Source organism: Saimiri boliviensis, chromosome 12 (genome assembly GCF_048565385.1).
Source record: "Saimiri boliviensis isolate mSaiBol1 chromosome 12, mSaiBol1.pri, whole genome shotgun sequence".
NCBI lineage: Eukaryota > Metazoa > Chordata > Mammalia > Primates > Cebidae > Saimiri > Saimiri boliviensis.
The window spans coordinates 40077405-40104676 of record NC_133460.1 but is presented as its reverse complement, the minus strand read 5'-3'; the positions used below and the strand labels follow the sequence as shown (position 1 = coordinate 40104676).

Sequence of the window (27272 nt, the reverse complement as noted above, 5' to 3'; positions counted from 1 at the left end):
AACTTAAAGTATAAAAACATTTTTTAAAATTATTATTTCTAAAAAAAAAAAAAAAACCCTGCAGAGTTACTTCATATACTGGGGCCTGTCGGGGATGGGGTGAGGGGAGGGAGAGCATTGGGAAAAATAGCTAATGCATGCTGGGCTTGATACCTAGGTGATGTGTTGATAGGTGTGTAACAAACCTGCACATTCTGTACGTGTACCCTGGAACTTAAAATTTAAAAACTAAAATATAATTTAAGATATGACAGGAAATTCTCCTAAGCTGAAGCAAGAATTGTGTCTTTAGAATCTAAAGGCAAACTGCACCTACAGGCAGTTCACCTGCTTTTATAAATAAAGTTTTATTGAAATGTAAAAACAAAAAAAAACTTGGAATGATCTGCTTATCCCCAAGATTGGTTTTATTGCCACCTTAATAGAACATACCATCATGAAATGTGGTAGTTACCTTAGGATTGTTGTTTCTACTGCTAATACTCGCAAGTACTCATAAAGTGGGATAACTTTTTTTTTATAAGCTTGACATTCTTTTTTTTTTTTTTTTTTTTTTTTTTTTTTTTTTTTTTTGCCATTATTTCGAGAAAGGCTTGTAAAAGGTTTTGGTTGGAAAGCCGAATCAGCATTCTTATTCCTTTCCCACAACTCCTATTCATAGGCTCTGAAGTCTTTTTAGAAACTCAAATTGGCTAGAAAATTATTGTTAAAAATAGACACAAATATTGCATCTGTGTTAAACCACTGGTTATTATCCTGTGCTTGTCTTACCAGTCTGACTGAAGAGCTCACTAACAAACATCCGTTACACATCTGTAGTAAAGTGATATTTCTATTTAGTAAATCCCACTATTATCACTGGTGTAGAACAGATTTTAGCCAAATCTTACTAGATTTTAATGCCATGGCTATACACACACACACACACACACACACACACACACACACTGATTGGAGGTTTTGATTTATATTTTATTTTCATTGAATAGATTGTTAAGGCTAATTTTCATCTAGAAAACGGTTAATGTAAGGGACACTGTGTAATGCCCAGAATGCCCAAGGATATTGAAACTTTCTGGAACCCAAATTAAATTTGATTTAAATTAGATGTATGCTGGAAAGAATTTCTAGAGTGGAGCAAAGTGTTGCAACATCACCGCCTCTGCAGAAAAGATCATGATTTACATTTTTTTCATTAAATTATTTGGTTTAGGAAGGAGCAAAACCTAGATACTGAGTCTATGGAGTTTAGTGAGAGGTTTCCTGGGCCCGCAGAAGCTCTAGGGCAGATTCAGTCCACCTGGGTAACTGTAGCGGCTCCTTGCCTGCAGCTCCGTTGTTCAGGCAGCTTGTTCCATGTCAACACCTGCTCATTAGGAACTGGACCAAGACTCCCAGAGAGCTCTCCGATGGCCCTGGTTTTGTATCCCTGCCAATCTGCGCTAGAATTTAATAACAACCTTGAGGTGAAACTTGGGCCTTTCCTCATTGCTAATCCCCAAAACCATCTGGCCCTTCCTTTTCACTGAATAACAATTTTGTGCATGCGTGGAGGGAGGAAGGAGGATGGGGTGAGAGAAGGGGAACAAACATCTTATATTTCTTAAAGGACAATGTACTCACTTTCAGAGTAGATAGAGTTTCTTTTAGGTCACAGACCTGAATGCATTCTTTCCATTGCTTCCACATCTTTAACGGCCAGATAATTGTTTAAAATTTGTACCACTCATTAACTGTTGACAAACCTCCAAGTTTAGCTCTTTTAATGAAAGAATGCCAAAAAGAAGCCTGTAAGTCTGTAATCATGATTCTGATTTTTAAAAACATTATGCATTTTCTCTTTAATTTTCCATTGGGCTTAATACAGTATTACATAGGAGATACTCCATAAATATTTGTGTATTCCTGTGTGTTGCTCTCCAAAGTAACTGAAGTAAGTTATGTGCTCTACAAAGCAATAGAAGATATGTATAGTATGTAATGGGAAATTACAAATAAAATATAAGGCATCAGAACTTCCTGTGCCCTGTCCCCACCCTAGGGGAGGAACAGGCCATAATGAAGAGGACGTCCTGTGCATTGAGTAGAGAATACCATGTTTACGATACTGTTAGGGGTTCGCTCCAGGGAAGATGCCCACTGAGTGAATGGCATATACATTCAATCAGCTGTACTACCTAAAATTGTTTTCTTACTTATGCTCGCTGAGCTTATGTTGAGTTTTAGTGTCTTAAATTATGGATAGGATTATGCTGCTTTATTAAAAGAGATACCCAATAAATATTTGTTAAGTGAGTGAATTAAAGAAATATTATCTGCGTGGACATGGTATTGAAAATGTACATAGCAACATATGTTTTTTCATCCCTGAAATGTCAGTTATGTTCCAATCCAAAGCACAAATGTTCATGGCTATTATGTTAATATACACATCCACACGTGTGTACTTACATGTACGCACACATACCTATGTGTATATGCATACAGATATGCGCATATACATGTATGTACACATAAATATTCCAAGCATCAGGCTTTGACCATGCCGTCCATTCACACTTTCCCAGAGACCCTCAGAATGATACGTTATTAACAATATGATACCTCAGACGAGCAGTCAGCAAACTGTGGCTTATAGGACAGATCCAGCCTTATTTTGGTATAGCCTGAAAGACTGTTATTTACATTTTAAATTATTATCAACAAATTAAGAAGTATATTTGGTAACACCTGAAAGTTATATGAGATTCAGAGTCCATAAATAAAGTTTTATTGGATCAGAGAGATACTTTGATACCCTTATGTATTGTTGCTTTTTCACAGAGTCCATTAGATGCAGCAGAACACCTGACCTGCAGACCCTTAATATTTACTCTTTGGCCCTTTACCTTAAAATGTTTGCTGACCCCTGCCTTAGAAGACACAAAAAACAAGTAGGATGAAATCTGCCCAAATCAAGGAACACCTCACAGTATTTCATATGATGCTGTCCACTCCCAGCCCCTTTTTAAAAGAAATTGGGGAAGAATGAGAAAATTATTCTCAAGTTGTATTTTTTAAGGGACTTCATCACCTTTATCTCCTAAACGTAGGACCATATATCCCAAATAAGCTCTTTTGGTATTCAGACTTTAATCATTCCTGTGATCATATCGGCATGATCTAATTGGAGGACAAGGAAAAAGTTACAAAGTTGTGGAACGTATAATATGAAGCTCAATTAGTTTGATTCCAATTTGCCTTCCAAAACAACATGAAAGAGAAAACCTGCTCACACTTGCCAAGTTCAAGGACAGGTAGGAAGAGGGGGAATCCCAAATATTCTCAGGAACCCTGAGTGCCAATCTGTGTTACTGTCTCCCCAACAGGCTGATGTCCTATGTTTATATGTTGTTGTTTCTGTTCTCTGTGATGTCCGTGTTGCTTCATAGACATTGATCACTGAAACACACAGATAATATAGGGAAGAAACAGGTGTTATTTTCAGTCTACAGAAGAATGAGGCTATAAACTCTACATGCAGCCCTTTCCATGGCAGGAAGTCAGTTCAGTGCGTAATCCAAGAAAATAGGATTATTATTATTATTATTTTGTCAGACATAAATTTCTGCATGGCTGATATGTCCCATAACATGCTAAAGAATTACTATCTGAGTCTTAGTCTGAAATAGGACTGATTTTCACTATAGCATCTAGTGTAGTGTTTAGCTTTTTTTTAATCCTGCTGTAAGTATGACTTCCCAAATCAAAGAATTAAATGCTTCATTCTCTGAAGATAAAATTCTTTGCTCTCTTATGTGTGCTGCTCCATTCCTCATACACAGGGTCAGCATGATTCTTAGGCCAGCAGTTTCCCGAATCTTCAAATCCTAACTCCTTTGTACTTTTGCCTTTTAGAAATAAATGTTTTGAAAGGGAGTTTACTTTCCTTATATCTTGATAAGAACTCACCAACATGAAAGGATGCAAAACCTTACTGTAATTATATTTCAGCATCACAGAGTGTGTATATTGGGAGAATTTAGAATTCCTTTTATGTTACAGATACGGAACCAGAAACTAGGAAGGATAAGGTCTCTGTAAGGTCTCATAGCTACTTAGCAACAAAATTGGGGTAAGAGCTATTTTGTTGTACTTAGTTAATTTCATTATGTTTCCTTTGGGCCAACTTAGATATAATTATTATATAGACATTCAATAACAAGAGTGTATTGAGGCCGGGCGCGGTGGCTCAAGCCTGTAATCCCAGCACTTTGGGAGGCCGAGGCAGGTGGATCACGAGGTCAAGAGATCGAGACCATCCTGGTCAACATGGTGAAACCCCGTCTCTACTAAAAATACAAAAAATTAGCTGGGCATGGTGGCGCGTGCCTGTAATCTCGGCTACTCAGGAGGCTGAGGCAGGAGAATTGCCTGAACCCAGGAGGCGGAGGTTGCAGTGAGCCAAGATTGCGCCATTGCACTCCAGCCTGGGTAACAAGAGTGAAACTCCGTCTCAAAAAAAAAAAAAAAAAAAGAGTGTATTGAAGTATCAAAAGAAATAATTTCACAGAATGTGTTATATTTGACCATGAATCAACAAGACTTATTCCCACAATGTGCAGAAGAAAATTTATTTCATTACTCAGTGGTTACACTTTGTCAGTTTTTTTGGATTGTTATTAAGCTATAAGTTAATAAGGGTGATGGAAGCTATAATTATACAATTACTTTAAAAGATAAGTGTTCCAAGGCATATCTGTTGTTTATCTTCAGTAATAAGTATATTTGAATTGAACATACTACTTGAGAAATTATTCACTCTTCACTATTAAATTAATTTCCTGGTTTAGAGGGCAATTTTTGGAGAATTACTACCCTAATAGAGTGAAATACCTGATTCAGCTGGCTCCTCACTATCTTGATTTATTTTTCCTGGGGAATCTAAACATGGAATGAAGCAGAGAGTTCATAAAGAATTGTTCCCTATCCAGTCACTTTCAGTTCACTCATACTACTTTATTGTCTTCATTGTACTTGTTACAAAATTATCTTACTCATTTCTTTATTAGTTTACTCCCTGGCCCAATACTCAAGAATTGAAGCTTCTGAAAATGGGATCTTCTCGGCCTCATTCCCTGTTGTATCACTAGCACTAACAGCAGTAGCCAGGGTGTAAAGGGAGTTTTGTATTCTCTGCTCAGTGCATGAGGAGTTGGGCATGTTGACTCAAATGTGAAGGGATCACTTGTGAAATCAAAAGTTCCATGGGCAATGAAGAGATCTGACCTAGAAAGCATTGTGCTGAGTGCTGACCTCTTCACTCTGTTTGACATTACCCATCCCTGCTTCTCTACCACCTGTCTGTGTGTTCTAATTATTGGTTTCCTTGTCTTTCTTGCCCATGGAAACTTGAGGGCAAGGACCAAGTCTCATTCCTCTGTATGTCCCTGGTGCTGAACACAGTGATTGACCGGCAGGGTGAGGGAACAGGTCCATAAGCAACAAATGCTTCTTTCAGCACAAGTTCCTGAGAACACCCTATGTCTTATGCATCACTTCTTAAAAAAAAAAAAAAAAAAAAAAAAGCAGTGGTTTATTGCTAAGTGTTCTCTGCTTGCTTGATGAAACACCTGCCTTCAGGAAGACAATTTCTGACAGATCGGGCTCTCTTTTTGTTAGTACTGTGTAAGCTCTTTATATAAACCAGGGCTCTCCAGTAGTAATGGAGTGTAAGCCACACATCTAATTTCAAATTTTGAATAGCCACATTTAAAAAGCTTAGGGAAAGTGAAATTAATTTAGTAATAGATTTTATTTAGCTGAACGTATCCAAAATATTATCATTTCAACAAGAATCAATATATTAAATCATTGAGCTACTTTGCATTTTTTTGGTACTAAATCTTGAAACCTGGTACGTATTTTACATCTCAATTTGGATGCAGATTTTTTGTTGGAAATACTTGATCTGTATGTTATGTCATGAAATTTAAAGTTAGAAAAGTAGATTTGCCTATCCAAACTGTTCCAAACACACTTGCATGTGTTCTAGTATCTGAATTAAGTATCAGTTTTAAATTTGAAATTTTAAATAAAACTAAAAATTTTGTTCTCCAGTTACGCTACTCACATTTTCCTACCCAGTAGCCACATATGGCTAGCGGTTACTGTAATGGCCAGTGCAGACTATAAACTCTGCTTGAATAAACCTTTCCTATATATTTTTTTGTTTACAAATACCCAGAACTTCCTATCACATGAAATCACAGAATTCTAGAAGACTGAGGACTGTCATTGAAGTCACCTGGTCCAGCGGCCTCCTTTTACAAGAGCCAGAGGGCAGAGAGGGAGTGGGCTGCGGTTCATCTTCCTCGAACCCCGTGCTTGATGCCTGGTTTGCACTCAGAGCTCTGCCAGGCACTATCAGCCTGCTCCTTTGGGTTGAACAGACACCAATGGTGTGGCTGTGGAGGCCTTCTATGTGCAATAGAGGATCTCTTCCTCTCTGCAGGCCAGTGTGGGTATGATGATGAGACCTCAGGGAAGCCTCCCTATGTGCCTGCCCCTGTCTGCCCATGTGAGGTCACAGAAGCAGCTGGCGTGCTTGGGACCAGCTGGCTGTCTCTCCAGCACTGAGGTCAGGCTGGATAGTCAGATGGATGGGGAAAGAGGGCAGACCAAGAGCTAAGACAGATGGCATCAAGGCCAGGGCTTGTTATCCAGAGGTGTGATCCCCTACAAGGGGGTATGAATGGCCACCAGTCCCTCAGTGCTATCCAGTCACAGTTTTTTCTTTTTTTTAAGGACTTCATATTGTCTCATCTAAAAGTGAAAAATAATACATGACTGTGAGTTGAAAATTTTCCAGGTGTGTTTTTTCTCTTTTGTCATTTATAATCATTGACAGGTTTTGTGCTTTTTTTTCCTGTTCCTCCACCTTGTTTCAAACCTGCTCTGGGTCTCTTGATACCATCTAGGATGTCAAAAATTAATGGAATGATAGTGGATCCAGATTTCTCTGTGAAGGAGAAATATTTTGACTGTCTCTTATGTTGAGGCTGCTCTGCTTCTGAGAAAGCTGAAGTGGGTGCAGCGTGAAGTCATTCTCATTCCATCAAAACACACACTTGCCTCATTACCAAGAACCTGGAGTAGGGTTGAGGAGGCACACCCTCCCTGGCAGCCCTGGAACCATTTCTCTCTTTAGTTTCTTTCTTGGTTCCATCCTCCATTATTTTATATACTTTCCATCTTCTCCTTCTCTATATCACAATGTAATATTTTTTAAAATGTGCACAGGTCTCGTAACTTCAAAATCTCCAAGTGACAGTGTCATCTCTATGGAAACCACATACGTTGTAATTTGTATGTCAACTCAGTTCAACAAGGTAGAGACAATGCGAAATGACAAGAGAGCAATCGGGTTATTAATTGGCTGAACTAATATTCAAAGCTTGTCTTGAAATCCTGGAAAGGTGTATGCGAAAAATGAGAGGGGAGAAATACTTGGCTGTGATATGTAAAGTCTGTAAGGCATCTTAATGAAGTGATTTGTCTTTATTTTCAGTGGAATATTTAGTCACAATTGTTTGATTACTGGCTTAGATATTATCTGGGGTATGAACAATTACTCCATACGCCCAACATGGAAAGAGATTTTTATTGTTTTTTAGAAGATTCATGGTCTAATAATGGACAGGCAGGAAGCACTCTACATGAAATTTGTTAGTCCTGGTAAAAAATAAAACAATTATTTTGGACACTTTTTAGTAGGGAAAATCACTTTTTTTGACATAACTTCCAGGAACGAAGCTGCAAGCAGGGAAAACAGTGAGACTCACTGGGGTAGTGTGTCGGCTTTCAAGTTGTGCTCACCGAAGCTGTCTTCTTCTGGAGGAGGCTGGGAGAGCCAAAGAGCTGGGCTCCAGGACACCATTTTTTCCGTTCTGCCATGTAACTCTACTGTTACATTTATTATAAGTGCCTTTCTTGTAAGATTCATTCAAAAAATAGTTTCTTCAGTTAATAAAAATTTGATAATCCCAGCACTTTGGGAGGCTAAGGTGGGCAGATCATCTGAGGTGAGGAGTTTGAGACCAGCCTGACCAAAATGGAGAAACCCTGTCCATACTAAAAATACAAAATTCGCTGGGAATGGTGGCACATGCCTGTAATCCCAGCTACTTGGGACACTAAGGCAGAAGAATTGCTTGAACCTGGGAGGTGGAGGTTGCAGTGAGCCAAGATCGTGCCATTGCACTCCAGCCTGAGCAGCAAGAGCAAGACTCTGTCTCAAAAAAAAAAAAATGAAATATTGTTCTGTATTGTATTTTGAAAGCATGGCTTAGGAACTCTTGTACCTAACTTTTATAAAACAAGAACAGATTTTTTCTTTTTTTCTTGAAAAAGGGAAGTCACTTAAGAACTGTTACCCTCAGTTTTTTTTTTTTGTTTTTTTTTTTCGTTTTTGTTTTTGTTTTTTTGTTTTTTTGTTTTTTTTTTTTTTTTGAGACGGAGTCTTACTCTGTCACCCAGACTGGAGTGCAGTGGTGTGATCTCCTTTCACCTCAATCTCTGCCTCCTGGGCTCTAAGTGATTCTTGTGCCTCAGCCTCCCATATAGCTGGGATTACAGGCACACCCCAACATGCCCAGCTCATTTTCGTATTATTATTAGAGTCAGGGTTTGACCATGTTGGCCAGGATGGTCTGGGACTCCCGACCTCAAGTGATCTGCCCACATTGGCCTCCCAAACTGCTAGGATTATAGGCATGAGCCACCATACCTGGCCTAACCTCAGCTTTTAATAGCTTTGACATTAGGCCATGCCCATCTGATACAAGTCCTATGTATACATTCTCATGGCCAATGGCAAGTTTGTGGGACCGGCTAAGTTGCTGTAGATGGAGGTGACCGTCAGACTGACTGAACCTTGTATTGTTATTTCCTCTAAGGCCATGTTTGCATCTCATTCTTGTTGCTGCCAGGGATCTGTCCCCCTTCTCAGACACATGAGCTTGCACCAACTGGACAATTAGTTGTACTTTAAAGATCTGTACTAGTTTTGTAATCTCCCAAATGACCGTAAGTTCTTAAGGTTTAAGTGGAAATTTTTGATAAAATTTTGGTCAAGGAATAAAGTTTTTTAACGTTCTTTTAATGTTTTCATTTCAGCAATAATAAAGGCTTTCTAGAATTATTGATAAAACTGTCAATTCAGTTTTGGGGAGAAACTGGCATTTGTGGCTATCTTGAGTCAATGCCTCTGTGTTGACAATAAGTACACAAGGGGTTAAGAGTTACTTGTCAGGTAACTCTTAACTGTGTAGAGAGAAAGGGATTCAGACTTAGTAATACCACAGTCAAAGCCTAGGACCCACTGACTGCCTTTCTTAGTAGTCACAGTTCAAAGTTCTGGTTTAGAAATGGAAGATAAAAGATCACATTTTCTGTTTAAAAAGTAATCTGAGCAAGCTGTACCTTAGGATTTTTTTGATGGGCTAACTGCTTACTGAGATAAGGGAAAATCCAAGGTAACAAAAAAGTCACATTATGGAGTCATAAAAAGTCATGACACAGTCTGAACTTCTGAACATTTAGGGGAAGCAAAGAATTATTCTAGAGAGAAATATGTTGAAAACTACTTGTGGCTTATTTTCCTAACTTCCAACTAGGCTTTTGCTGATAGAAATCAATGAGAAAGTGTAATGCTTTGCTGCCTCAGATGGAGAATTTACTTAATCAAGCATACTTCTAAATATATTTTAAAGTATCATTAGTGTCTATAAAGAAAGAAAAAAAAAAAGATGATCCAGGAGCCAGTGGGAAAGCTGCCAGCTTTTTAGCTGACTGTTCTCTTCAACTTGCTGAAAGTAAAAGAAATTGTATGAACGTTTTTCAAAAGTATAGTATGATTTATATTGGGAAAAGGCATATGAAAGTTTAATTTTTACTCTGCCCTACCTGTTACTAATACAATAAAATATCCTAGCAGAAAAACACTCATGTTTACTACAAAAACCCAAATACCTTTTATCCGCCTTTAGATCCGAGTTACATTTAATCCTCCACCTTCATTTTTCCCCATTTTTGTGTGGTTTCATAGGCAATGGAGAAACTTTCCAGAACTCTTTCTTCATGAAGATAGTTTCTGTGGAAGTCAAGCATGTGAGCATCGGTTCACATAGTAGGCCCTTGCTAATTCGATGACCAGAATTGTTTCCCTGTGATTCACAGAGAGGCCCCGGAGAAGTGCGCAGTCCATTGGTAGTAGGAATGGGACACCATGGTGCCTGATTCTTTCCCTTCCCATTTTTATCACTGCTTCGCAGAGAGTATAAAGCATCCTGCAAGAGGAAAAGAGAAAAGATCTTTGAACTCCAAATCTAGAAGCATGGTGAGTAGAAGTTGTTTGCAGGAACTCACGCTTGGCACTCTGCGAAGCAGGTGAACAGCAGCTCCAGAGAACCCCAACCGAATCTTCACATGCTGCATCGGACTTGGTGGTCTGTCCTTCACACCCCCACACAGTCAGCCCCGCAAAGGCAAATGCACTGACCACCAGTTAGGAACTTTTGCATCAGAAGCATACGCGCGAACAAAGTCTTTTCCTCAGAACATCATCTTTTTTTATTCCCTGCTCATTTCCTTGGTGGAATTTTTTTTTCCTTTTTTTTTTTTTACTAGGTCTCATATGTTTTAGGCGCAGCCTGACATTTCAGCAGTGTTTTGCTAAAGCTCTTACTGTGAATACTGTGTAGTATGTGTGCAAATGACTCCTAACTTATTAGATTTCTTCCAGTGCGTGCATCCTGGCAGAAGACACCCCAGCAGGCCTTGAGCACTGCTGCTGCTTCACTTCACATAATGAATATTCAGAGGCTGCAGTCATTGAGAACTCAGGTGGCAAAAATAGTAAGGTGATTGAAGCAAACCCTAACATGAAAGCAAATCTGCATTTCAGTGACTCAGGCACGCTGATTACAGCACAGATTCCTGACCCCCAGACCCCATGAGAGGAGAGTCCTGGGGAACCTCCTATGAATCAGGCATCTGTTCCATACACCAACATGCTCACGTCTTTCTGTATGATGTGTTGTAATCAGCATATTGTTTTTAAAAGACAACAAGCCCTTCTGTAGTCCTCTCCACAAAATGCATTTAGGCTGATAGTTGTTCAGCATAAAGGATGGACTGTTGAGACGGGCAATACGCGCATTGTTTCCCTGTAATGCAGTCAGGATCTCCAGGGCAAAATTTAGTGTGTTTTTTAAAATCTTATATATTTTGTCACCATCAGCAGTTGAACTAAAGTAGGAACAGCTCCATTCTATCAGGGGTTAAATTATTCTCAGTGTAGATCTAGTGGTGATGTATAAATTGCAGCCTTTTCTTTTTTTCAAAGGATTCTAAAATAGGTTTTCAGAATTAGTGCTGGATTTCTGCTTCTGCATGTGTGGTGACTCTTGATTCTTCCCCTTTGGAGAAGCATCCTTTGCAGCATTCCCCCTTCCGAGGAATCACTTAGACACTTCCAGCTGGTGGCAGGGGATACAGCCATAATACAGCTTCCTCTGTCCCAGCTGTCTTCTTCACTACAGTAAATGCATTACGATGGCTGCACTCTCCCGTAAAGGTTCAGGTAGAGGAAGGTGTAGGATGAAGTCCGGACACCGTCGTTGGGGTTTTTAAAAGCTTCAGCTTCTCCAGCATCTTTTCATTGCGAATGTCTTCCTGCTTCTAGTCAAAGCTTTCTCTCTAGTGATTGGAATGCTGCTGTAAGCCTGATTAAAGGTGCCTGAGGATATCACCTTTTACGAGGAAGCCGTGCGTGCTTGAGAGGATCTTTTTAAATGCATTATGGCTCATGCAGCTTCACAATTAAAGAAAACCAGGGATTTAGAAATCAATGCTGAAGAAGAGCCTGAGAAAAAAAGGAAACACCGCAAACGGTCCCGGGATCGGAAGAAAAAGGTAGCTATGTATGCCAGAGCATATATCTTGCCTGGATTCTTTTTGTTTTAATCTCCCCCCTGGCATCTGTTAGAAGCATTTAGGGCTATTTTCATATGCTGGGTAGAGTGTAAATTGGGTGTGTAAATTGGAAACAGATGATAAAACCCTATGGCAGACCATGGCCATAGGATGGGCAAGGCAAGGTTTTCTGGAGTGGGGTGATTGCAGGGCTATGCGGAAAGTGTGCTTCACTTTACATAGGATGGGCATGGGCTTGTTTCCATGACACACAGAGGTGTTGTGAAGGAGTTACAAAAGTAGTTTGTTCACAGCGCAGTCAAGGTTAAATGCACTGCGGTGACTTAGGGAGAGGGAGAGGCCAGAGAGCCAGGCTTTGTACTTCTTAGAGGTTTGTCTCGTGGAAAAAGAGCTTTTGTGCTGGAACTGTGTCACATGCGTGCGTTTCCCAGGCAGATCTGTGACCTTAGAGACGCAGCACAAAAGTCATTTCCTGCTTTGCCTTTATTTCCTCTTTCTTCCCTTTTGCCTGTTATTTCTACAAGGTGCTTTTTGTCAAGTTGTGCAATGGAAATAAGCTGCCAGAAATAACTTTCTTTTGTTAAATAAAGCTGAAATCACAGAGGTTTGTTTTTTCCTGCTGGGTGATTATCTTGAATGCAGGAATTCCAGGGACCTGCAACACTGATTGTGTTAGATCAACGTATGCACATTGATGATTCCTTACGGATACTCCAAGGCAGGGGGGAAATAGGAATAGTCTGGGTCAGTGGTGGTTTATCATAGCCCATGAGTACTAAGAGTGTTTGCCCTTAAATATGACTCCTAGGTACTGACCCCTGAGTAAGACCCCAAAGTACTTTTCCTCCATGATCATTAACAAAAATTGACTAAAACTCTGTGATCTGAATGGGAAAGGCAGGTCACAAAGCATTTTAATGTGTCTTTGTGAAAAAATCCCAGGGGAAAGATATCCTTAATTTGCTCTGAGCAGTGAGGCATGTGCTTTCTAAATGACATGCAGTTTTCATCTTCCACATGTACCTCTCTTCAGGAGTGACCGTGAATATTTCTGGTACCTTTGCCATTTTCTTCAGAGTCAGGATCTGTAGAAGACTCTCTGCCTTTTGTTGCATCGCAGACTTTAGACTGAAGCTGGAGAGCTGCAGTTGTTTTGCTGCAAGATGTTAAATATAGATAGTTCCTACTTTGATATTCTTGTAAATAAACTTCTTGAATATATTTTCATAAAGAGAAGAACTTGGGTTAAGAAACTGTGTGCAGGCGTATTTCAAAGCCTTGCACAGCAGAGTTGTTATGAAATTGCCATACTTTGCTAGATTCTGGGCTAATTTTATTGTGTGAGGTTTCTCTGTGGGTAGGTCACTACCACTTGCCCCCTCTCCACACATCCCTACCCACCCCTAACAGGATAAACTAGCTTCTAAGAAACATGGAAAAGGTACATATATTTGTATGAAGATGCAGTGTCATATTAATATTGACATTATATGTTAGGGTTGTTTGGCTAGCTAGGTTTGCGTACAGCAGTTTTCTGTAGCAGCGATGACAGATTTGTCACCTTCGTGCCTGGGCCCCTGTTTGACTTGGAAGCAAAATAGAGAAGGGGTGAGGCAAAGGGAGTTTCTGCACTCACTGAGCCCTAGCAAATGCTTTGTGGACCAAAGTGCTTTGTTACCAGTACAACAGAGTCTGTCCAATGTAAATCTCTTAGCAACCAGGAGGGAACATGGAGAAATATCAATATCGCTATTGTAAACGTACAAGTAGATTTAAATGTTTTGTTCTCAGGACACTCACAGAGTAGACCCTGAATGTGGCTCATGGATACCACTTTCGTTGCTGTGGTACTTGTTTATTCTTAACATAGTAAAATAAGTATATTCTCTATCAAAGATACAGTGTATTATGGAAGACACAATATTCATAGTCAAATTATTTCATGGACTACTTGTAATATACAAAGTTAAGACTGAATTAATTTGAAGACACTCTAGATTTCCTTCAGTGGCATAGCCATAGATGGCCTCATTCCCTACAAAGTGAATTGTTTTGACTTTGAGTTTCTTTTTCCCCACCTTTTTCTAAGATCCTAATGAAGGCCTATGTGCTACTTTGTTCCTTGTTGTAAATCTCATGTCAATCAAAAATGCTGCTTCTAAGTACTTTGTGGGTTATTATGGACATGGTTCCTATTGTTCATATGCAGAAATATCCTATAGGATCTTTTTTTTTTTTTTTTTTTTTTTTTTGAGACGGAGTCTTGCTCTGTCACCCAGGCTAGAGCACAGTGCTGTGATCTTGGCAAACCTCCGCCTCCTGGGTTCAAGCCATTCTCCTGCCTCAGCCTCCTGAGTAACTGTGATTACAGATACCTGCCACCACACCCAGCTAATTTTTGTACTTTTAGTAGAGATGGGTTTTGCCATGTTGACCAGGCTGGTCTCAAACACCTGACCCCAGGTGATTTGCCCTCCTCGGCCTCCCAAGGTGCTGGTATTACAAACATGAGCTACTGTGCCCAGCCAGGATCCTTTAATTACACAAAAATAAAAGTGAAAAATCACAAAATAGAAAAACTTGGGAAAATCTTAGAGTATCTAATTTATAAAATAAGGAATTTGATCCATGACATTCTTGCAGTTCAGGTTTGAGCAAGGCCAAAGATGAAGCTTTCTTAATTATATCTGATGACACAGAATCATACAGTATGGGATCTCACAATGTGTTATCATGAAATCATAATACATATGTAGACTTACCATTGGATTCACAGTTCATCAATTTTTTTTTAAACCCAGTGAATTATACATTTGGTCTATTTTGAATATGTTAGTCATGAATACGTGATTACCAGTCCAAAAAGAAAAACAGTACAGAACTTCTAGGAATTTATAATTAGTTGAATTTTAATAAAGATGTGTTTTATTCTAGACATAAGCAGTGTTAAGGAAAAGGAAATCTTATTTGTTGAAAGAAAATGCATGTGGGTAAATGAATCTTTACTCTTTTATTACTAATTTGTCTGGCTTGGGAAAAAAGTTTAATGAGTATCTAGTTTAAAAGTTGCTTACTTACCAGTGCATTTATAAATGCCCCTTACCCACTCTTTCCCACTGCCCTTCCCTGCCATATTTTTCCCCTTCACACTTCTCTGCTTATGGGCTGCTTAGGTTGCCAACCAGTGGGAGGCATGCCAAAAGCAGACAGAGTGCCTTTGGGTGGGTTATTACTGGATCCCTGCCCTGACTGAGCGAGTTGCAGAAAAGAGCTGTTTATATTTCCTGCTCCCAGCAGGGCCCTGGTCCATGGGTGGGGGTCAGTAGGTGGCTCGTCCTCCCATAAAGCCATGAGGGGCTGAAGTTACAGGTACTCCCCTCGGGATCAGGTTGCAGTCTTGCACGTTCCCTGTCATTGTTGGCTTCTGGTACCATGTTACCTGCCTGGTGTGCCCTCCCCCACATAAACTATAAAATACATTTGAACAGTGAGGGATATTACCAGAATTGACCCTAATTTGTTCCATAAGTGAGTTTTGTTAGTATATGAATGTATGCTTGCATATATTTACCAGGTCCTGTCAAAAACTTTGAGGAGATCTAATGAAATTTATGGAAAAAAGGAAACATTATAGAGTTTGCTCTCAACAGATAGGTAGGTAGGTAGGTAGGTAGGTTGGTAGATGTCTCTATATATGTGCACCTGACACAGTGCTAGATACTGAGATAAAGTAACATCTTTTTTGATATTGATGTCAAACTTACACAGTTCGTCAGTGACAGAGCAGGAACAAATACTCATTGCTTTATTCTTGCATTCATGTACTCATTCAGTAAACATTTATTAGCTGACTTCTATGGATCAGGCATTACGTCAAATATTGGAGACAAAGCCAATCAAAACATAGTAGCAACACTACGGTAACGCCCAGAAGAGGCAGGGAGAGAGAAAAATAAGAACCATTAATCACTCTCCAGAAAGAATGAAGACACCACAGGAGTTCACAGAAAGACCCTCACTTGACTCAGATGGGCTCAGAGAAGGATCTCAGTGAAGCCGAGCCTTGAAGGAGGAGTCAGCAAGGTAGTCAAGCAGAAGAACAGGAGTCTTATGCCCATAGTGATAGAAGTGGGCTGTGTGGGAAACAAGCAGTATTTTGGAATTCCTGGAGCAAAGGAGACCTGAGCGTGTGGCAGGAAGAGTAGGCAGGGGCCAGAGCATGGAGACCTTCATAGTCTATCTTGCGTAGTTAAAAATCATCCTGCTCAAAGCAAGGAGAGACCTTAATGGCGGTGGTAGAAGAGAGGACTGTGAAGAGCGTTATGGGGTAGAGCCGTCACTCAAGCATCCGTGTCGTAGCAGCAGCAGGGAGAGCAGTCAGGAAGCTCTGATGGAGATCCAGGCACGAAATGCGGAGTGTGAACCAAGGCGGACACTATGCCAGTGGAGAGGGGGTGTTGCATACCAAAGATATTTAGGGGAAGACTCAGTAGAACTTGGCAGTGGATTGTAGGCAGGATGTGAGAGAGAGATCGGATTCTAGGATAACTGCCAAGTTCCTGGCTTGAAGGGGAAGAGGAAGAATTAAATGTCCTGAATTCATGTCTTTTCTCCCAGGCCATTTATTGACCACTTATTCGGCACTAGGTAGGGTATTACATTGCTTTATATGTGGAGGCCCCTTTAATCTTCATAATAAACCTGTGAGAAGAGAAAGTACTTTTTTATTATCCCCATCTTACAGATAAGGAGACTGAGGCTGAATCTTGAATCTAGTTGCCTAAAGTTTTCGCCCTAGTCAGACAGTCGTAGAGCTAGGATTCCAATTTGGGCAGTCTAAGTCTCTAGCTTGTGTTCTTAAATACTATGCCATACAAGGTATGTAGTATGTGGCATTAATATTTTCACAGCTACACATCAAAGTGGGGTTGTTTCAGAAATTCTTCTAAGTGATAAGCGATTTTCTGGACATGTGAAACTTGAAACGACAGGCTTTGTGTCTCTAACTATCTCAGTATTGTAGTGTCTGTTTTTCTTATCCTCTGCAGTAAATTTTAATTTTTTTTCTTAAGATTCTTTTTTAAAATTTTTTTTGGAAGATAGAAATGAAAATTACCAACACAAAGATTTCAAATCCTCAGACACATTGTGTAATGACAACATAACAGTGTGTTAGATGCCTGCTGTATGTCAGGTGGTGTGCAGAGGGATTCCCATGGGTTATTCCTTTTTCTGCCCCATTACGTTCCTATGAGGCACGCATTATTTTCATCTTCATTTTCATAGGTAAAACTAAGGCTTAAAAAATACCTTGCCTGTGGTCATATAGCTAGTGAGTGGTGGACATAGATTTGAGCTTAAAGGATTTGGGGATCTGTATTTAACCACTGGGTTTATTGTAATTAGATGCTAGCAGTCTTTTAAGGTTAACTGCAATGATTTCAGCGTTTGAGAACAGAGTTTTTAAAGCTATGAAGGATAGTGTTTATTTCTTGCTATAGAAGCTCGATGCTTCCTGACATTTTATAGGCTTTCCCTATTCCTCGTCACCTAGGTATCTGTGACACCCTGATCTAAGATGCCAGGCATGAGTAAGGTTTTGTACTGCAGCAGCTGGACTTTTATGGCAGAAGATTGTGTAGATCCTTATGAGATTAAGGAACCCTGCTCTGTTCCCTGCTGCATCAAGTATATGGACTCCAGGTCTCCAGGGAGGATGATCATTTAGCATACTTGATATTCTGTACCATAATTATGTGTTTACATGTCTGTCTTACCTAAGAGACTATGAGCTCCTTGAGGCCGGAGATGGTATAATTATCTATTATAGCCAAACTGGGGCTTGCTGGGTGGTGAATGAATGGATGAGAGGCAGTATCATGTAATGACTAAGAGTATGAACTATAGAGTGGGGTTGTCTGAGTTCAGATTTTGGCACTATCTGTTAGCTGTGTGACCTTGGGGAAGTTATTTAGCCTCTCTGTGCCTCAGGCTCTTCACCTGCCAAATAGATGTAATAGTAGTATGTGCTTAGTATAGGGTTGTAATGGGATTTCAGTGAGTTCATATTATAATGGTGCTTGGCACAAAGTAAGAGCCATAGTGTTGGTTGTTGCTGCTGTTGCTGTTGTTCAGAATGTACAGACAAATGAACAGAAGAATAAATGGACTGCAGTGTGACTATTTAGCATTAGCCGGTGTACTGAGACATTAACCAAAGATGAGGTTTGTTTATGCATCTTGCCTCAGGTCACAGAAATACCTGGTCTTGGAACCAAGGCCGGTGTGATTCTAAGTCCCTTGCTTGGGCCATCAAAACCTCTACAGGAGAGGTTTTCTTAAGGGTGAGTCTTATTAATAGACATTCAGGGTGAATTCTTAAGTCAATAAAAACATAATCACTTTTGAGATGTTAAAGGTTAAATTATTTGCTAATTCAAATTTTAATAAATAATTTAAAATTAACTGCAAAATCTAGCTTTGTATAATCCTTTATACTTAAGTTAGTGTACTCTTGCATTTAAAATTTTTAAATAGAATCCATTGACTGAAAAAACAATAAAAGCATTGGCTTATGTATATAGATTAAGGTATAGATTAAATATTGAAGGAGAATATCTAAATCCAACATTATATTGTCAGTTACATAATTCAAATTTTACTTTCAAGAAATAAGCAATTTGCTATAGTTTTGCCCAAATGGGTGTTCCAGTTTATATTATGTAAATTAAATTAGAAGAGTTAAAAGCAAAGCAGAGGACATCAAGCTTGAATCATTTATATATAGGTCATATTTTTATCTGGTCTTATTCCATTCACCCAGGATTCTGCTCTCATGGACCCAAAGTGGAGTCATGAAATGGGATTGTCCATTATTGTCAAATGTGGGAGGTGCTTATAAAAATGTATAGATTTCAGTTCAGATTTAATTGGTTCCTGTAAATTACTTCTCAATCATGGGTGACTTTCTGATTAGTTAGGATCATATCCTCAGTGTTATTTGAACTTAGATGTATCTCATTAGAATGGGAAGAACAGAAGCCACCATTCATATCTGCTGGGTATAGCTCACCCTTTGGTAGAAAAAAAAAAAGTCTATTAATACTATAATGATAGGAGAAGAAGGATGTATGGACTGCAGGGTAAAAAATGGGAACAAGAACCAGGCATAAAAGGGTTGGAAGAAAGGAAGTTCAAGATTTCCAGGTACTGGAAGTCAGAGACACTGAGACATTTGTAACATACTGTGAGGTACACCTGAAATCAGAAATACCTGGTCTTGGATCCAATCAGATGAATAGCATTCTTATATCCTAATAAAGTACAATTTTGTAAGACGTCTATACGTGTAAGAAAGTATGAAAACATAGTAAAGTTTATTTAATAGAAGATTAGAAACATTAGTAAAACAGGCAAGCAACAAGGAGAGATGTGGGAAGTATCTGGGGTAAGTACTACAATTCATGGTATTGAAGAGAATGGGCCTTGGGGCTCAACGAGAGTTCACAGAGAAGCTGCTACTAATTAACTGTGTGACCGGGAACTAAATTTCTTTGGGCCTCAGTTTCCACATTGTTCAAACAGAAATAATGTTTTTTCTTTGCATACATGTTATGAAGAGTAGAGATACTGCAAGTAAATGCATTTTGCTGGGTTCCTTGCATAAAAAGAGTGTATTTAGCAAGTCTCCAGCTTCCCCTCCTAAAGTACAGGTTTTCAAATGTCATTGAGGGTTTGTAGCCAAGAATGAGGCTGAAGAACTGAGAAAAAGAGGGAATGTTTTTAACAACTTTTATACCTTATAAGCACTCAAAAATATTTGCTGAATTGATATGGTGAATGAAGTTTTACTAATAGACCATCATTCCCAAACAACCATTTAAATCCCACAGTTAGCTCTTTGCAAACCTTCCACAGCCCTTAGGGAAGTTAAATCTGTCATTTTGAGAAACACTCCTGAAGACTCATATTTTAAATACATTTTTCCATTCATTAACATTAGTACTAATTAGCTTCTCTCAGTAGTTAAATGATTGCTGAGGTAGATATTAAAGAAAGCTTAAGAACCATATGCACAGATAGAGGAAGTATCAAATGATTCTTTTAACTAAAGAACTTTATTTTGCAGATTCGAGCATAAATGTTGAAAAAGGGAAAAAAGAGGACTACTTGGGTTAAATGAAGAAATCTTCATTATATAGTTTATGTATTGTGATTATGGAGAGGAAACAACATATTGCTTAAACAGTGAAAGATTTATTACCAACCAATTTATCCCCCTGTCTAGGTAGTGTCCATAATAGAGGTGTCATTAGTTTCAGGATAGGCGGGTCCTGGAAGAGGAATGAATAATCTAACCAATGTAGACTTATCTCCTGTACGTGCTTTCTGAACCTAAGGTGGCCCACTGGCTGTCTCCCTTTACCAGCAGATTCCCTTCTCCCTGCAATCTGATTGCTATTTGCAAGAGCCTCTAAATTTTTCAGTCACACATAGCTAATTAACCTTCACCTAAGCAAACTGGCCCACTTCCGTAACTACCACTTAGAATTATCAGTGTGTTCATCTGCTTCCACTCTCCTTAAACCAAACAGAAGAACTGAGTCTGAAACCTGGACATCTTTCCTTAGACATTTTCGTCATAGATCCTCTATGATGTTTTTTATCGTTCCAGGAAGGTCTGCCCACCCAGTGAGACATCCAATAGCAGAAGTGTATTAAGCAGAATTTACCTGTCCTTTTACTTATTGAGCTATAATTCATTGAGGGACTGCAGTGGGCCAGGCATTCTACATGGTGCATGACAGGAATCATTCTATGGAATCTTCGTGGCACGGGTATTATTTTCCAGTCTTCTAGATTAGGGAAATTATACTCCGAAAGTTTCAAAAACTTGCCTAAATTGAACAGTTAGTGAGCGTAAAGCTGTAACTCAAATCCTGACTGGCCTGATTTCCAGCCCTGTGCTTTTTTCACACCTCTCCACACCTGGAATTGCCTCTATTTCAACTGAGAGCATCATTTTACAGAATACTGAGTTCCATGAGATGAGTCTTTCCTGGACCGTGAAACGCCATGCAAGGATTTCTCCCCCTAGGAAAACTCATAGAGAATCCTTTTTGTGATTTATCTGTTTCTCCCAAAAGAATATTACAGAACGGGACATAGAGAGTAGGAGGGTGATATTACTGGACGTAATAAATAAATGGACTCAACCTCAAATGACTTTTACTTCATTTACTAAAAATTGCATTCTACTTTAACAGTACCATAATTCTATTAATGCTAAAGAAATATAAATACAATTAATTTCCAATATGTTTGTGTTTTTGAAGATGAGTGGCAAAATCACTGTGTCAGCTGATTTGGGGGAGGTTTCTTTGATTTTTTTAAAAATTGACAAATAATTGTACATATTCATGAGGGACATAGTAATATTGCCATATAATGTTAAATAATCAGATCAAGATAATTAGCATATTCATCATGTCAAAACTTTATCATTTTTTAACTGTTGGACACATTTGGTATCCTCTGTCTGCCCATTTGAAACTACATATTGTTGACTGTAGTCATCTCACTGTGACATAGAATGCTAGAATTTACTCCCCTTATCTAGCTGTAATTTTGTGTCCTTAACAAATCTTTCCTCTATACCTTTCTTTCCACTACCCTTTCCAGCCTCTCGTATTCTGTTCTTTTTACTTCTGTGAGATGAATATTTTTTTAGTTTCTTCATATGAATGAGAACATGCAGTGTGTAACTTTCTGTTCCTGGCTTATTTCACTTAACGTGAGGTCCTCCAGTTTTACCCACAGGATTTCGTTCCTTTTCATGGCTGAATAGTATTTCATTGTATATACATACACTTTTTTAAAAATCCATTCATCTGCTTTTGGACACTTAGGTTGATTCCATATCTTAGCTGTTGGGCATAGTGCTGCAAGAAACATAGGAGTGCAGATATGTCTTCAATACACTGATTTTATTTCCTTTGCATAAATGCCCAGTAGTGGCATTGCTGAATTATATGGTAGCTCTATTTGTAATTTCTTGAGGAACCTCCATATCGTTCTCTATAGTGGCTGTACTACTTCACATTCCCACCAACGGCATATAAAATTTCCCTTTTCTCTGCATTCTCGCCAGCAATTTTTAAAATTGTCTTTTTGATAATAGCAATCCTAACTGGGGTGAGCTGATACCTCATTGTGGTTTTGATTTGCATTTGCTTGGTGATTAGTGATGCTTAGCATTTTTCTTATATTTGTTGACCATTCATATGTTTTCTTTTGAGAAATGTCTGCTCAGATAATTTGCCCATTTTTTAATCAGATTGTGTGGGATTTTTGCTGTTGAAATGTTTGAGCTACTTGCATATGCTGGATAGTAATCCCCCGTCAGCTGAATAGTATGCAAATATTTTCTCCCATTCTGTAGGTTGATTTTTTTCACTCTGTTGATTGTTGCCTTTCCTGTGCAGAGGGCTTTCAGTTTGATTTAATCCAATCTGGGTTTTTTTGCTTCTTTTCCCTGTGCTTTTTAGGCCTTATTTATAAAGTATTTTCCCAAACCAATCTCCTAAAGTATTTCCTGTATGTTTTCTTCTAGCAGTTTTGTTTTTTTTTTGTTTTTTTGTTTGTTTGTTTGTTTGTTTGTTTGTTTTGAGACAGAGTCTCACTCCGTCACCAGGCACCAGGCTGGAGGGCAGTGGCATCTTCTAGCAGTTTTATCATTTAAAGTCTTACATTTGGGTCTCTGATCCCTTTTGAGTTGATTTTTGTTTAGGATAAGAAGTAAAAGTCTAGTTTTATTCTTTTGCATATGGATATACAATTTTCTCAGCACCAATTATTGAAGGAACTCTTCTTTCTCCAATGGGTGTTCTTGGCATCTTCATAAAAAATAAATTAGCTGTAGATATGTGGATTAATGTTTGCATTGTCAATTCTGTTTCATTGGTCTATGTGTCTGTTTTTATGCCAGTACCATGCTGTTTTGGCTACTATAGCTTTGTAGTATATTTTAAGTCTGGTAGTGTCAATTTTTTGCTTTTTGAAATGAGTCTATTCCCATGTTTGCCAGTGCCTTTCATTTTATGCTTACCATTTTTTTTAATAAGAAAACTGTGGTAAAAGCTGGCTTTAAATATCTCCCTCAGGGCTTTAAAAGCCTAATTTTAATATCTCCCTCCGGGCTTTAAAAGACTAATTTTTAGAGCTTAGATAAGAAATTAAATGCAACTTGTAAAATGGTAAGAAATTAACACTAACATCAAAAAACTACTTTAGCTGATGACATAGACAAAATGTTAGAAATGAATCACCTTGGGCTTTACCACATTCTTTTCTTATTATCAGGATAGAAAACTCTCATAGCCCTTAGAAAGTGATGGGGACGTTTTTTCTCCTTGACAATAGAAAACAAATGAACAAAAAGTTAAATTTGAGGGAGGGGGCTTGGCAAAAACTGAAGTTCTCAAAAATTGGATTAGTCAAAAACAGATGCTTTTAGGCATTGCTAGCAAACCTCACTTTGGATTGATAGAAAATGTGCTATCAAAAGTTAAGTTCAATTTACAGTAAAAATAATTGGTAGGTGTCAAAGGTTGTTGTCTCATGTAACAGTTAAATCAACCCTCTGAGTAAGGAGGCATTATTCACATTTTGCTATGAGGAAATCAAGAATTAGAACTTGCTTTTTATCACTATTACTGATAAATTCAGAGGCTGACCTTGAACCCTGGCTATCAGACTCTAAGGCCCCCCTGCCCCTCCCACATATTTCACTATTCTGTTTGCGAATTATTCACCAGTCATATAAGATTCCTGCATTTGGAGAAGGCTTTTACTTTCATTTTTATTTTATTTTCTATATATAAATGATTTTTATGTCATGTAATTTTTATCCCTCCCTCATCATCACCAGTATTATCATTCATTTGTTTTATGTAGTAAAACCAATGAAAAAGTGCTTTTTAAATAATGATGCATGACTGAAGCTTTATGTTTTTAACTTCAGATGTTGCATGGGGATGTTAAATATTATTGCAAAAGCACAGAGCTATTTTTGAATCAGGTGCCTACAGATCATAACTGATATTGGCACTGTATATTTACAATAGTCTAAGGAAGCAACATTTGTCAAAATCATAACCTTGAACAACGCATTTTGTTTTCTACTAGTAACCCCCTACAATATCCAGTTTTTAAAATCCTGGCCACATATCTGCTACCTGGCTGGTTAGGGGTGAAGGAAACAGGACACGCTGCAAGAGACACAGTTTCTGAGGTCACTGAATCCCCTCACTGTTCACTGCTCCCCCCCACCACCGTTCTGCAAGGACCTGCTGTCCCTCTGTTCAGTGGCTTGGCCACAGCACCCGTATTCAATAACATGATGAGTATGTTTACTTAGCTCTGTCAACACTCAAAATACATTTGCCTGTCCTTAAGTAACAGGAAGATAACCATATTGATGTTTAAAAGTGCTGCCTGTAATTAATTTCTTTCTTTTGAAGCACGGCCATTGTTAATGATCCCTGTTTTACTATGCCTCTTCAGCTGGAGCCATTCTTTGCCATCTAAAAATAAATGGCTTTGTTATACACATTTATTCCATCTGCATTTATTGCAAATACAGTTAATATATTAATACTAGGAATCCAGGCAGATGAAGCGCACACATTCGTTTGTCTTCATTATTATAGAATTAGTGATCCTGATCTCCTCAATTCCAGTCTGATTCATTTCAAAAGGTTTTGAGGGTGCCTCGTCTTTGCTGAAACTGCATCTTTGAGGGTGACCATGAATGCATTTAAAATGCATGTTTACTCTGCTGACTGGGTCATGGCCTGGCCAGTACAAGCACTGGTCTTGATTTTCCAGTCATGCTCGGGGTCTAAGTTAGCATGAGTTTTCTCTTGCTGCGGAGTGTGTGAGTCCAGGTTCTGGGCGTTTTCTGAGCTCTCCATGGAAGAGCCTTGTCTTCAGCGTCAGGTTGTAATTTGATTTTACATACCGTGTTTCAGTGGATTTTCCGTGGGATAATATTCAAATAATTATATAGCCATCCATTTGGCATCTGATAGACATTATGTTTTTATCTGCTTTCTGGTGGATTAGTTAGGATTCTGTTGTGGCGCAGGAAAGGAGAGTATTCTTATGTTCATTTGGCATTCTCGGCTTTGACCTGTTTTCCTAGACCTCCATTTCAGCTTTAGTGGAAACTAAATTATTAATGTGATCTGCATTGTGCCTATGCACAGAGCTTAATCCAGCCTGTTTTTTTAAGTGCTGCCAGGAATCTCTGAAGTAATAGGAAACAGATTTTTGGAAGCCCTGTCGAATAAGAGACAGGGCCTGGGCGTGCTCTGTGGGGGCAGAATGACTTGGGTTTGAATCTTGACACAGTTAATACTACTTCTCTGTGGAGGCTGAAGTCGGTTACTTAAGCTCTCCGAGCCCCTGTGCCCTCATCCATAATAACACCTACCACGAAGAGACACTACAAAGGCTAAATTAAATGGAACATGAAGTGGCCGTCTCAATGCAGTGATACAACAAATGTTAATTCCTCCCACTTCCCCACTCCTTTCTTCGTTCCCTTGTCCACCTGGAAGAAATGAGGGTTTATTTTATGCTAAGCAGATTTAGTGAGTGGCATCCGTTAAAATGGGCAAAGTAAATTTGCTAAAGTGAACTACAAGCTGAGGGTAAATAAATAAGGAAATGATAAGTACCTATATGTGTTTATGTTGGGGGAAGCAGGGAATATGTATCCCGGAAAAGACAGTTAAAACCAGAGCCAAATTTCTATTAGGAAGAAATGTGGTTTATGGAAGCATTATACGTGAGGCAGGAGGTTTGGGTTCTAGGGAAGTGTGGTGGTTTTCCCCAGATCACTCAGTGCCGCTCCAGCTGCTTCCTCACCAGCACCCGGACGGTCAATGCAGGTGCCTCAATCTGCTTGGGAGATTTTCTAAATTGTGATAAGCCAGACCTTCTCCCCTACGCCCATGCAGGCCTTAATGGGTTTACCTTTGAGTCCCCACTAAAGGCTGCCCACTGGCAGTGCTGCTTGACTCCCTGAGCAAAAACCACTTGGAGGAAATTCTTCAGCGCAAGTTCATTTCTAGTGATTCTGTTAAGAGCGCTCATATGCAGTTTCTCAGGGACAATTAGAAATAGGCAAATGCATGAACTGGTGGGTTTTCTTGCTAAATATTAACCACCAACCCAAGGAAGACTGCTTTCAGAGCTTTTGACAGTATTTAATATCTGTTGTACCCCTTGTGCTCCCTGATTGATTACTTGTAATGTACCAGAGCATTCTGTGTGTTCTTCGGACTTATTTTTAATCACCATCTAAATAGATGTCCATTGTAGAAACTATGTTAAGCCTAGCGGGGAGGCAAAGATCACCCAGAGAATCATGGCTGTTTCCATTTTGAAATGGATTTTTTTCTGTGTTTTTCTGTGTGTGTATACATTTCACTTCCTTCCTCCCTTCTTAAATTTTTTCTCCTTTTCTCCCCAAATGAAGATGAGATGATAATAGTACCTCCTTTTCTGTAACCTCATTTTCCCATGAAAAATATAATATGAACATTAGACGAGATCGGGCGCGTTCAGGGTGGTATGGCCGTAGACTAATATGAACATTAAAAAATGAAGATATGTCCATTTCAATGTATTTCTATAAATTTTTAAAGGTTCTATTGCATTCTACGTTATGAATGTACCCAGAAGTACCAACTAATCTCTTACGTTTCTATATTCAGTTTGTTTTCATTTTAATTGTTATGAAGGATGCCACAGAGGACAACAGCACTTCATCGTTTTTCTAAAACACAAGTGTTCCTGTTTTCTGCTCTCCTGAGTTTCTGGTGATTTTGTTTTATTTTGTTTTGTTTTGTTTTAACATGGTATTCCAGGTCCTCCATTCTCAAGCCAGAGCTGGCATTTAGAACTCATTTCCCACAAATCCACTAGCTGACCTTAGTTCTGGTCAGAATAACTCTACTTTTCACGTCCCCAGAGCATACCCTACTTTGTCACCTTGGGTCTTAGTGTTGGCCTGCCTGTAGCCCCTCCTTCTATCTTATATATACAAATCCTTCCAACCACTGAGGCTCATCTCCAGCCTCACCCTCTTTCTGAAACGCTAGTTTACCCACCTGGAAGGAATTTCTTTCATCTTAACTCTTTTACAACTGTTTGTTACCTGTCAGGAAACTTAAGATACTCTACATGGAATTATAGTTTTTGTGAAGACATCTGAGGAAAAGCCACAG

General features: G+C 38.9%; 1 protein-coding gene across 5 annotated transcripts in view; it reads left to right on the top strand.

Annotated features, from left to right (window-relative positions):
* ANK3 (ankyrin 3) overlaps window positions 1–27272 on the top strand; it is a 698348-nt gene that overhangs the window by 320432 nt on the left and 350644 nt on the right. Inside the window, exon 1 of one of the 5 annotated variants that reach the window (XM_074382262.1) lies at window positions 610–11955. The exons of 3 other annotated variants lie outside the window; for them this stretch is intronic. In XM_074382262.1, the coding sequence (XP_074238363.1) occupies window positions 11842–11955 (114 nt within the window). In that variant the 5' untranslated portion in view covers window positions 610–11841. Of the gene's footprint in view, window positions 1–609; window positions 11956–27272 lie in introns of those variants that run through there. One more of the 5 variants, XM_074382266.1, reaches the window with a different exon arrangement.